The following is a 12,825-nucleotide window of genomic DNA, read 5'->3' as shown; positions in this document are numbered from 1 at the left end:
TTGTTTGGCGTGGAGCATGCTGGGTGGGCTTGTGCTCAGCAGCTGCAGGGAGGGTGTAGTTCTGGTTCCCTTAGACCCCGAGTTGTTTGCAGCCCTCCCTCACTATGGAAAGTGGGAGTCTTGGTGGCCCTCTAACCCACCAACCAAATTAGAAGCTGCAGATTGTTCTAGAAGCACAGTGTATGCACACGTGTGTGTCGTCCTATGTGAGCATTTCTTCTTTTTGTGGCCTTTGGTGTCCGTATTGTAGATTGGGTGGCAGTTCCCTATCCTACCCTTGCACACGGGCCTCAGCACCTTTGGGAAGGTCACTGTGCCCTGCCTCAGCCACTGCCCAGCCCAAGACCCCAATGCTCTGTCGAGGTCAAGGCTGAGAACTAGAAGATGTCTGTTCCCAGGCCACATGGACAGCTCATGGTGGCCCTGGGCAGTGTGGCTGCGGAAGCCAGGATGCCTTTTCTGCTACAAGTAGAAAAGTGGCCAGAGGGCAGGGCCAGGAGTCACGGGCCCACAGCCTCCCGTTAGGCTGGCCTTCCGCACCGCTCCGCCCCCGGGCCTGCTGGGTTGTGGCCATTTCAGAGCTGGGATTCTGTGATGCCCTTCTCCTGGGTGATCCTGGACTTGGGGAAGGGGATCCCAATAAGTGACAGGGGCCTGTGCTCTGCCCAGCCCCCAGGAAGCCGCCCCTGCATGCTCCTGAGGCCCCTGTGGTGAAGGCTAGGACAGAGAGCTCCGTGACCCTCAGCTGGTCCCCCCCACCCCATGGGGACCGTCCCGTTGCCATTGATGGCTACCTGGTGGAGAAGAAGCGACTGGGCACCCACACCTGGAGCCGGTGCCACGAGGCCGAGTGGGTTGCCACACCCAAGCTGACTGTGGCTGGTGTGGCCGAGGAGGGGGACTTCCAGTTCCGGGTGTCAGCTGTGAACAGCTTTGGCCAGAGCCATTACCTTGAGTTTCCAGGGACTGTCCACCTGGGTAAGTGTAAAAGGTTCCACTCCCCATGGCTTGCAGGTAATGGCCTGTGGGGCATCTGCTTCTGAATCACCCAGACCTAGAGTATAGTGTGACCCCAGTGGCCCATGAATCCTCTCTATTAGGGAGGACCAGGGCCCTGATACTGCTGGAGTGTTCTCTGTGGGAAGGTACCCTGAGACAGGACTTGAACCCCCAGGAACCTATTCGTGTCCACAAGCCCTAGGGGACTAGGTGGCACAGCTGCCCTGTCACTCCCAGGTTTCTGGGATTTGGAGGGGATCTTGGGTGGCTCTAACTTGTCCCCACTCACTCCTGAGCCATGCACCTTCCGGTGGGCTTCCTGGAGGAGGAGGCATTTGGCTCCTGGGCTTTAGGGAAAGAGGAGGCGAGGGCAGGGGCCCTGCTTCTTCCTGAAGTTCCCACCTGCAGTTCCTCAGCTGGCTGTGAAGACACCTCTGAAGGCAGTGGAGGCAGTGGAGGGCAGTGAGGTGACCTTCTCTGTGGACCTCACTTTGGCTTCGGCGGGCGAGTGGTTCCTGGACGGGCAGTCTCTGAAGGCCAGCAACGTGTACGTGATCCGCCGAGATGGCACCCGGCACACTGTCACCATCCGCTCAGTGCCTGCCAGCCTGCATGGTGCTGAGCTCAAGTTTGTGGCCAATGGCATTGAGAGCAGCATCCGCATGGAGGTCCGAGGTAGGGTGACCCCTGCCAGTGACCCCCAGGCCTCTCTGAGTTCTGTTTTCTCTGGGGGGTGGGGCCAGGGGGAGATTGTGGTCCCCAGGCCCCAGTGCTCCTGGAGAGTGCAGGTGCGCTGCTAGGTATGTGGCCCCAATGAGTGAGGCCCGACAGTGGAGCGGGTGTGCCAGGCAGCCTGCCCAGGCTGGTGGGAACCCCAGCCACAGGATGTGAGTGGTCAAGGGCCTGGAGGCCCCCGCTGATGCAGAGCCTCGTGTCTCCATCTGTCTGCTCCCACTTCCCTCCCCCTACTCCTCTTTCCGTCTGTTCTGATTGCTTCTCCTGGTCTGCATCTTGTCCTGTCTTCCTTTCTTGCTCTCCCTGTCTCCCTCCGCTATATCTGGTTCTCACTCTCTGTCCACTTTTCTGTCCACTACCTTCTGCCCCCTGCCCTTCTGTTCCCTTCCCCCTGTCAATTTTCTCCTCTGTCCCTTCCTCCTCTGTTCTCTTCCCCCTCTTTCCACTCTCACTCTGTCTACTCTGCCTCTGTTTCTTCTCCTCTGCTTACTCCTCTCTCTCTGCTTTCCCGTCTGTCCCCTCCCCCCTTTGCCCATTCCCCACCAGCGGCCCCAGGGCTGACCACTAAGCGTCCAGCAGCAGTGCAGGAGGTGCTGGCCCGACTGCATGAGGAGGCACAGCTCCTGGCTGAGCTATCGGACCAGGCTGCAGCTGTGACGTGGCTCAAAGATGGCCGGGTGCTGCCCCCAGGCCCCAAGTATGAGGTGCAGGCTTTGGCGGGGCAGCAGGCACTTCTGGTACGGGACGTGGTTCGAGATGATGCCGGCCTGTATGAGTGCATCAGCCGTGGGGACCGCATCGCCTACCAGCTGTCGGTCCAAGGTGTGTGTGTGTTCATGTGTGTCTGTGTTCTCCTGGCCACTGCCACAGCCATGGCTGGCTGGGCTTTTTGTGCCCAGCTCTGGGAAGGCTCCAGGGGATTTGGGCAGTGGGAGCTAATGTTCTCTCTAGAGGCATGGGTTTGAGGGCTGGCTCATTTAACCCTGTGGGGCAGTGGTTTAGGTGACCCTCCCTCGGGGTTGGGGGAGGTTTGGCTTAGTTGACCCCATGGGGACTGGGGGCAGGAGGCTCAGCTTAATACGGGGGTAGGTGGGGGCTCCCACTCAGTAGGGAGAGGGATGCGTGGGGGACAACCTAGTAGTCCATGGTGCTGGGTGGTTGGAAATCAGCTGACCCTGTCTGAAAGGGACCCAGACCAGGGTCCTGCCTGGTCCCGAAGTCAGGAGCGCCTCTGTCCGCTAGCGCATGGGCCTGTGCATAACACTCCTCAGTCTCCTGACCCTGCGGCCCTTGCAGGACTCACACCCTTTCTGCACAAGGACTCTGCTGGTGGCTGTGTGGATGCGGTGGCTGGGGGCCCAGCCCAGTTTGAGTGCGAGACTGCAGAGGATCACGTGTCAGTGCGCTGGTTCAAGGACGGCACAGAGCTCGACCGCTCCTGCCTGCGCTTCTCGCAGGAGAACATGGGCACACGGCACCGACTAGTGGCTACTTCGGTCACCAGGCTGGACGAGGGCACCTACTCATGCCGCGTGGGTGAACACTCTGTGGATTTCCGGCTGCGTGTCTGCGGTGAGCACATGCCTCCTGGGCTTGGTGGGTGCAGATCAGGCCCCATTTGGCACTTGCAAGACCAAGCCACTTGGCCAGTCATTTATTCCGCTAATGCTAGGGTTGTGGAAGATTCTTCGATTTGTGGAAAGAAGTTACCCACAAAACATTGACATGGATGAAGAATGTAAGATAAAAAGGAAATATGAAGTCCTTATTCTCCTTTTAAAGATGAAACAAGGCTTAGAGGACTCAAAAGGTGCTAGAAGCATCCTCAGTAGGATAGGCTTGGATCTCGGTGAATCTGAGGTCTTGGTTCTTTCTAGAAGTTACTGGGGCTTCTCGGTGCATCCTCTGAGTCCTGCTCTGCCCTAGCTGGGCCACCAGGAGAGTCTCGGCCACCCTGCTACACCTTCCTCCCTCTGTCTCCAGGCACTGGTCAAGCCACCCGTGCATGGGAGGGCTGTGTTGCTGTACGTGACTATGAAGATCCCCTTGAGGACCTGCAGCTGCCTGGGGCCTGAGCCGCTATTGTGGTTCCAGGGCTCACCTCTGTGCATCCTCTAACCGTGCATCCCTCCCTGTGTCCAGAGCCCACAGCCGTGTTTGCCAAGGAGCAGCCAATGCGTGGAGAGGTACAAGCTAAGGTGGGCTCCAGCGCCACACTGAGCTGTGAGGTCGCCCAGGCGCAGACGGAGGTGACGTGGTACAAGGACGGCAAGAAGCTGCATGGGAGCTCGAAGGTGCGCATGGAGGCCAAGGGCTGTGCCCGGCAGCTGGTGCTGCAGCAGGCAGGGAAGGTGGACGGTGGAGAGTACAGCTGTGAGGCCGGGGGCCAGAAGGTCTCTTTCCACCTGGATGTCACAGGTCAGTTGACAAAGCAAACATTTGGCCACCAGGGGAACAGGCCTGGAGGAAGCCAGTGTGGTGGTTTGGGGATAGCTCGTGGGGGGCAGCACTCAGCAACTTCCTCAGGCCCATTTGGTCAGTTACCTGGTGCAAATACCCCCAAAACGTAGAGGCCTGAAAGAACAATTGGTTACTGTTCATGATTTCATGGGTCAGTGGGGATGGTGCATTTCAGCTGGGACAGGAGGAGCCAGCCTGGCCTCATTCATGTGTCTGATGTCCCAATTAGGATGGCTCCCATGGACAAGGCTGGCTGGGTTGACAGTCCTCTCTCTTCTGTGATGTTGGCTGGGCTCACTCCTATGTCTGGAACCCCTCACGACATCTCATCCACAGGCCTTTCTCCATGTGGACAGCATGGGCTCCTTCATGTGGTGGCTAGGTTCCCCTTGGGGAATAGTAGATGCTACAGGGCTCACTAATGTCTGTTTATGATCATCCCAGAATGTGACCTCTGTGTCTGTTGTACAAAGCCAGGTGTAAAAGCCCCCTGGTTCCAAGAGGTGGAAAGTAGACCCTTGAGGCTAATCAGAGACCACTTCCAACAGTGTATCACAGGGATGTCACAAGGACTCAAGCTCTTTCTGAGCATGTTACCTTTTTCTTTCTAATGCTTATTGCCTCATGGTCATAAGATGGCTTTCACAGCTCTAGCCATCACATTCAAGATGGGAAAAATGTGAAAGAGTGGTTTTTATTAATCAATCAATCAATTAATTAATTAATTTACTGCTGTGCAACAAATTACCACAAAATCAGTGGCTTAAAACAACACCTGTTGATTGGCTCACAGTTCTGTAGGTCAGAAGTTTGGGCATGGTGTGGCTGGACTCTTTGTTCAATCTCAAAGGCTGGAATCCACAAGCCACTGGCTTAGTTCTCTGAGGGTCCTCTTCCAAGCCCATCCAAATTGTTGGCAGGATTCTTTTTTGTGGTTCTGGGTCTGTGGCTGTTTCCTGGCTGGTTGGTAGCCAGGGGGTCGCTATTGGTCCTTTGTGATGTGGCCCCTCCATCTTCAGGCCAGCATGGACAATCCTCTTTATGTCTAGTTACTCTCTTATTTAGCATCTTTGGCCAGGAAAAGCCCCTCCCTTTCAGGGCTCACCTGCTTAGGTCAGGCCCTCCCAGGGTCATCTCCTTTTGATGAATTAAGAGTCAGCTGATCTGGGACCTAAATTCCTTCTACAGAAGCCCTTTAGGGCAGTGCCTGGATTAGTGTTTGGTGGAATAGCTGGGAGAAGCTGTGACTACTATGGGGCAGGGGTCTTGGGGCTTTTCTACCTAGCACAGGCAGTCACCTGCTATCCCCTCTGTTTAGAAAATGGACAAGAGCCTGAAGCAGATTTTCCCTTATGCCTCCTGGCTGGGTGTGGGTTCCATGGACATGCATCACTCTAGGCAGCTGAGAAGGTGAATCCCTGGCCTTCCTGCTTTGGTAGTGGGACATCGAAGGTTGTGTGTGTCCACATCCTTGTTGGGGACCCTTTAGAGGTGGGTCTGCTGGTGGGGGCTGTGCTATGGGTCTGGCCCATGCCCACACCAGGGTGGCCAGTGCCCTGATTTTGATGTCCCCTTTTAGGCTGGCTGTGGAGGGATCAGAGTGTGGACTGGATCAGACCTCACTCGTGATTCTTAGCAGCTGGGTAACCTAGGGCAAGTTGTTGATGTTGTGTCTCCTCAAAATCCATGCCCACCTGGAACCTGAGATTGTGGCCTTATGCTAAAATAGGGTCTCTGCAGATGTCATCAGTTAAGGATCTCTAGATGAGCTGACACTGGATTAGTGGGTCCTGAATCCAGTGACAGAAAGGAAGGGGGGATTTGAGATACCTGGGGCACCAGCAGCTGGAAGGGACAGGGAGTGTGGCCCTGTGACATCTCGATATTAGCCTTCAGAACTAGAAGAGGATAAATTCCCATTGTTTTAAACCCCCATTTGTGGTCATTTGTTCCGGCTGCCCTGGGACCTCTTGTAGTCACCCTCTGTGCCTCAGTTTCCTCACCTGTGAAGTGGGCTAGTAAAAGAGATTCTAGGACTGTGCTGAAGGACTGCCACTCTGCAGTGGCTTATCCCTGCCACTCTGCAATGGCTCTGGCTGCCTCCCCACAAGGCATTGTGAGTCTTGGATGCTGGGGTTCTGGGGATGAGGCAGGTAAGGGAAGGGGGCTTACCTTGCTTGGGGGCGGGCCAGAGGCCCAGGCAGCAAGATCCTCATGTTGGGTCCGGGGGGTGAGCCCAAGTGTGTCGAAGGTGGCACTCCGGGGAGTGTGCATGCAGCCGGATGTCGGGAAAATCCTGGACGTCAGCAACTGGCTCTGTGTGAGAGTCGGGCAGAGGACTGAGCAGGAACCATGCCAGGTTGTTATGGCCAAGCTTCTCAAACTGAGGTTTTCCCTAGGGGACACACTACTCAAAACCGGGGCACACCGGCTTGTGTGTCTACAGGCCAACTCAGCTTTGTCACGTTTATGCACAAGAGAGGGGATGCTTACCCCTGGGCCAGAGGCTTCCGAGTGGCCATGCAGCGAGGGGCTGGAACCCGCACAGGCCACAGTTTCACCCTAAACTAATGGTCTTTGCATAGAGTTTTCTTTCAACAAACTTCTTGAAAAAATTTAAGGTGCCCCTCCAAGGCTTCCTTAGCAATAACATCTGTGCAGTTTGCACTGGAGAGGCTAATTCTGTTTTCTTCCGCTGTACGTTAAATTGACATGCTACTGTTAAGATAAAAATCATCCACTCTCACTCCACTGGGGGCCTGCCACCCACTTCGGACACTTAGGCTGATGTCTCTCACCCAAGGGAGAAGAGTTGTGAGATGGGGTCATTGGTGACACAGTGAAGCCCAAACCACTAGTTTCCAGTGAGCGAATTTGATGTATAATAGGATGGGGATTCTCATGTACTGTTAATTCCACTTCTTGCCTTTTTTTTGGTCCTAAAGATGTTTTTACCTAAGAACATGCAGTCTCCACCCACTTGCCTTAGGAAAGTCTCTGCTAACACAGAAGTACTGGAAAATTTGGGTATGTCAGTATTTCAGCATCATGCTGCATTTCAATGAAAAAAAAAGGAAACCTGTAAGGGGAGATGTGTGATGAGTTAGCTTGTGAAGCAGTGGACACATCTCTCTGTGTCCCCTCACAGACAGCACAGTGTTGCACCCACAGAGGGGAGCTGGGCCTCATGGAGTTGTGTGTGTCCACATCCTTGTTGGGGACCCTTTAGTCCACGTCTGTTGGTCAGATCGTGGCTGCTGCTTTAGATTTTTGATACGGTGGATTATGTTGGTTGTTTTTTTTAGTTGAGTAATTCACAGGGCACAAAATTCACCTTTTTACAATGTACAAGGCTGTGGGTTTTAGTATATTCGCAAGGGTGTGCAACCACACTACAATCTAATTCTTGAACATTTTCATGACCCCAAAAATCCCTGAACCCAGTAGCAATCACTCCCATGTCCTACTCCCCAGCCCCCGGCTACTGCTAATCCATTTTCTGCCTCTCTGGATTGACCTGCTCTGGACATTTCACTTAAATGGAATCATGTGATACGTGGCCATTTGTGTCTGGCTTTTTCTGCATAATGATTTCAAGGCTTATCTATGCTGTAGCACATGTCAGTATTTCATTCCTTTATATGGCCAAATAATATTCCATATACCATCGTTCGTCTATTCTTTCATCAGCTAATGGACAGTTGAGTTGTTCCCACTTAAAACTTTTTAAAATTATTTATTTATTTTAAAATTTAAGTATAGTTGGTATACAATATTATATTGGTTGTATTAGTTTCAGATGTGCACTGGTAGTACTTCGAGATTTTTATACCTACGATGTTACTACCCAACTAATTCTAGTAAACATCTGTCACTGTGCAAATTTATCACAATATTATGACTATATTTCCCTTCACCTTTTTCATTCATCCCCCCACCCCATCCCTTCTGGTCACCATCCTTTTGGTCTCTGTTTCTATGAGTTTGTTTTTGTTTTATTTTGCTTTTTTTCTTTTAGATTCCACATATAAGTGAGATTATATGGTATTGGTCTTTCTCTGTCTGACTTATTTCACTTAACATAATAATCTATAGATCCATCCATGTTGTAAATTTCAAGATTTCATTACTTTTTATTGTTGCTTAATATTCCATTGTATGTATGTGCAACTTCTTCTTTATTCATTCATCCATTGATAGACACATACCTATATCATATCTTGGCTATTGTAAATAATGCTTCAGTGAACATAGGGATGCATACATGTTTTCGAATTCGTGTTTTCTGTTTTTTGGATAAATACCTAGGAGTGGAATTGCTGGGTTGTATGGTAGGTCTGTTTTGAGTTTTTTGAAGAATCATCATGCTGTTTTCCATCATGACTGCACCAATTTGCAGTCCCACCAACAGTGCATGAGGGTTCCTTTCTCCACATCTTCGCCAACCCTTGTCTGTTGATTTATTGATGATGGCCATTCTGACAGATGTGAGGGGATATCTCATTGTGGTTTCCATTTGCATTTTCCTGATGATTAGTGATGTTGAACATCTTTTCATATGTCTGTTGGCCATCTGTGTTCTCTTTGTAGAATTGTCTATTCAGGACCTCTCCTCATTTTTTATGAATTATTTGTTTTTTGGGGTGTTAAATTTTAAGAATTCTTTATAAATTTTGGATATTAACCCCTTATTAGATGTATCATTGGTGAATATCTTCTCCCATTTGGTATGTTCTTTTTTCATTTCGTTGATGGTTTCCTTTGCTGTGCAAAAACCTTTTAGTTACAGTCCCATTTGTTTATTTTTTCTTTTGTTTCCCTCACCCAAGAAGATATATCAGAAAAAAAAATCACTAAGAGCAATGTCAGAGAATCATTGTCTAAGTTTTCTTCTGGGAGTTTTATAGTTTCGGGTCTTACATTTAAGCCTTTAATCCATTTTGAGTTTATTCTTGTATATGGTGTAAGAAGGTGTTCTAATTTCATTTTTTTGCAAGTATCTGTCCAGTTTTCCCAGCACCATTCTTAAAATTTTTTTTTATTGAAATATAGCTAACATAACCAGCATCACTTTTTAAAGAGACTGTCATTACTCCATTTTATATTTTTACCTTATTTGTCATAAATTAATTGACCATATAAGTGAGGGTCTATTTCTGGGCTCTCTGTTCTGTTCCATTGATCTGTGTGTCTGTTTTTATGCCAGTACCATGCTGTTTTGATTACTATAGCCTTGTGGTATAGTGTGAAATCAGGGGCCTGATACCTCCAACTTTATTCTCCATTTTCAAGATTGCTTTGGCTATTTGGGGTCTTTCTTGGTTCCATATAAATGTTAGGATTATTTGTTCTAGTTCTGAGAAGAATGTCATTGATATTTTGATAGGAATTGCATTGAATCTGTATATTGTTTAGGGTAGTATGGTCATTTTAACAATATTAATTCTTTCAAATCATGAGTGCAGGTCTTCTTTAATTTTTTTCTTCATTGTCTTACAGTTTACAGAGTACATGTATTTCACATCCTTGGTTAAATTTATTTCTAGGTATTTTTTGATGCAATTATAAATGGAATTGTTTTCTTAATTTATCCTTCTGATTGTTCATTATTAGTGTATAGGAATATGATGGTTTCTGTATATTGATTTTGTATCCTGCTACTTTACTGAATTCTTTTATTAATTATATTAATTTTTTAGTGGACTCTAGGGTTTTCTATATATAGTATCATGTCATCTGCAAATAGTGACGGTTTTATTTCTTCTTTTTCAATTTGGATGCCTTTTTTTTTTTATTGCTGTGGCTAGGACTTCCAATACTATGTTGAATAACAGCAGTGAGAGTGGGCATCCTTGTCCTGTTCCTGATCTTAAAGGATGTTGTTAGCTGTGGCCTCGTCATATATGGCCTTTATCAAGTTGAGGTATATTTCTTCTATACCAACTTTGTCGAGAGTGTTTATCATAAATGGATATTGAATTTTGTCAAGTGCTTTTTCTGCATCTATTGAGATAATCATATGATTTTTATCTTTGGTTTTGTTGATGTTATGAATCACATTAATTGTTTCGTGAATGTCGAACTGACCTTGCATCCCTGGTATAAATCCCACTTAATCATGGTGTAGGATCCTTGTAATGTGTTGTTGAATTCCATTTGCTAGTATTTTGTTGAGAATTTTGGCATCTATGTTCATCAGAGATATTGACTTGTAATTCTCTCTGTCTCTGTCTGTCTCTCTGTCTCTGTCTCTGTCTTTTTCTCCATCTCTCTCTTTTCTCTCTCTCTCTCTGTGTCTCTTTCTCTTGTTATATAGATTTTTGTTCACTTCCATTTGCATGGAATATCTTTTTCCATTCCTTCACTTTCAGTCTGTGTGTCTTTCGATTTGAAGTGAGTTTCTTGCAGGCAGCACATAGATGGGCCATGTTCTTTAAATACATTCTGCCACCCTATGTCTTTTGATTTGAGCATTTAGTTTATTTACATTTAGAGTAATTTTTGATAGGTATGTGCTTATTGCAATTTTGTTAATTGTTTTTTGGTTGTTTTTGTTGTTCTTTGTTCCTTCTCTTGATCTCTTTCCTTTTGCTTTATTGGTTTTCTTTAGTGTTTTGATTGGATTCCTTTCTTTTCATTTTTTTGTGTATTTTTTGTAGGTTTTGGTTTATGGTTACCATGTGGTTTATATATATCCATCTGAATAGCAGTCTGTTTTAAGCTGATAGGCATTTTAGATCATTCACATTTTAAAAGCACTACATTTTTACTCCCCTCTCTCTGCTCTTTATGTTTTCAATATCTTTGATATCTGCTCTTTATATCTTTTTATTTGGTGTATCTCCTGATAATTTATTATAGTGATAGTTAATTTTGCTACTCTTGTCTTTTGACCTTCCTATTAGCTTTTTAAATGGATGATTCACTGTGCTTATTGTATATTTGCTTTTATCAGTGAGATTTTTATTCTTTCCTGCATTTTCTTTTTTCTTGTGTGGCCTTTTCTTTTCTGCATAAAGAAGACCCATTAACATTTCCTGTACAGTTTGTTCAGTGGTGATGAACTCCTTCAGTTTTTGCTTGCAGGAGCAAATAGTAACCTTGCTGGATAAATTATTCTAGGTTGTAGTTTAGTCCTTTCAGCACTTTAAATATTTCTTGCTGCTTCCTTCTGGCCTGCAAAGTTGCTTCTGAAAAATCAGCTGATAGCCTCGTGGGGTTTCCCTTGTAGGCAACTTGTTTTTTCATTCTTGCTGCCTTTGAGATTATCTCTTTATCCTTAACTTTGCCATTTTAATTACAATATGTCTTGGTGTGGGCCCCTTTGGGTTCATCTTGTTTGGAAAGCTCTGTGTTTACCGGACCTGGATGTCTGTTTCCTTCCCCAGATTAGGAAAGTTTTCAGCTGTTATTTCTTCAAATATTCTTTCTGCACCTTTCTCTGTCTCTTTTCCTTCTGGAATCCCTATAATGTGAATGTTAGGGCTCTTGATGTTATCCCAGAGATCTCTTATACTATCCTCATTGGGTGATTTACACCATTCTGTCTTTTAGGTCGCTAATCCATTCTCCTGTACTAACTAATTGATGTCGATTTCTTCTAATGTATTCTTCATTTCAGGTATTGTGTTCTTCATATCTGATTAGGTTTTAAAAAATTTATTGGGGGGACATTGGTTAATAACATCATATGAATTTCAAATATACAGGTCTATAATACATCATCTGTGTGTTGCATTGTGTGCTCAGCATCCAAAGTTTAGTTTCCCTCTGTCACCATATATTTGAGCCCCTTTACTCTCTACATCCTCCCCCCACCCCCCTTCCCTCTGGTAACCACACTTGTGTTGTTTGTTTTTATGAGTTTGTTTGTTTTGTGTGTTCATTTGTAACTTTCTGTTTTATATCCCACATATGAGTGAAATCGTATGGTTCTTGTCCTTTTCTGATTTATTTTGCTTAGCACGACACTCTTAAAATCCATCTATATTGTTGCAAATGGCAGTATTTCATCCTTCTTTATGGCTCAGTGATATTCCATTGTACATATGTACCACATTTTCTTTATTCAGTCATCTATAAAAGGACACCAGTTGTTTCCATGTCTTGGCTACCATGTATATGCTGCAGTGAACATAGAGGTGTATATATCTTTACAGATTAATGTTTTTAAAATTTTCAAGTAGATACCGAGAACAGGTATTGCTGGGTCATATGGTAGCTCTATTTTTAATTTTTTGAGGAACCTCCATGCTGTTTTCCATAGTGGCTGTACCAGTTTACATTCCCACCAGCAGTATGAGGTTCCTTTTTCCCCACAGCCTCTCCAAAACTTGTTATTACTTGTTGATAGTAGCCATTCTAACAGGTGTGAGTTGGTATCTCATTGTGGTGTTGATTTGCATTTCTCTAATAGCTAGTGAAGTGGAGCACCTTTTCATATATCTTTTGGCCATTTATGTGGCTTCTTGGGAAAAATGTTCAGGTCCTCTAACAGGTTTTTTTTTTTTTGGTTGAGTTGTATGTGTTCTGTATAAATTTTGGATAGTACCTTCTCATTGGAGACATTTTTTGCAAATATCTTCTCCCATTCGGTTGCTTGCATTTTTGTTTTGTTCATTTTTTTTTTTC

At 46.5% G+C, this 12,825-nt stretch overlaps 1 protein-coding gene across 1 annotated transcript in view; it reads left to right on the top strand.

Moving 5' to 3' along the window:
• Nucleotides 1-12,825, top strand: part of OBSCN (obscurin, cytoskeletal calmodulin and titin-interacting RhoGEF) — a 141,327-nt gene that overhangs the window by 2,944 nt on the left and 125,558 nt on the right. Inside the window, 5 exon segments of the mRNA XM_023537737.1 lie at nt 670-978; nt 1,408-1,674; nt 2,281-2,556; nt 3,031-3,306; nt 3,877-4,152. Of these exon segments, the coding sequence (XP_023393505.1) occupies nt 670-978; nt 1,408-1,674; nt 2,281-2,556; nt 3,031-3,306; nt 3,877-4,152 (1,404 nt within the window).

This window comes from Pteropus vampyrus, unplaced genomic scaffold (genome assembly GCF_000151845.1).
Source record: "Pteropus vampyrus isolate Shadow unplaced genomic scaffold, Pvam_2.0 Scaffold197, whole genome shotgun sequence".
Taxonomy (NCBI): Eukaryota; Metazoa; Chordata; class Mammalia; order Chiroptera; family Pteropodidae; genus Pteropus; species Pteropus vampyrus.
Note: the sequence above shows the minus strand (reverse complement) of the source record. Positions and strands in the feature narration are given on the sequence as shown.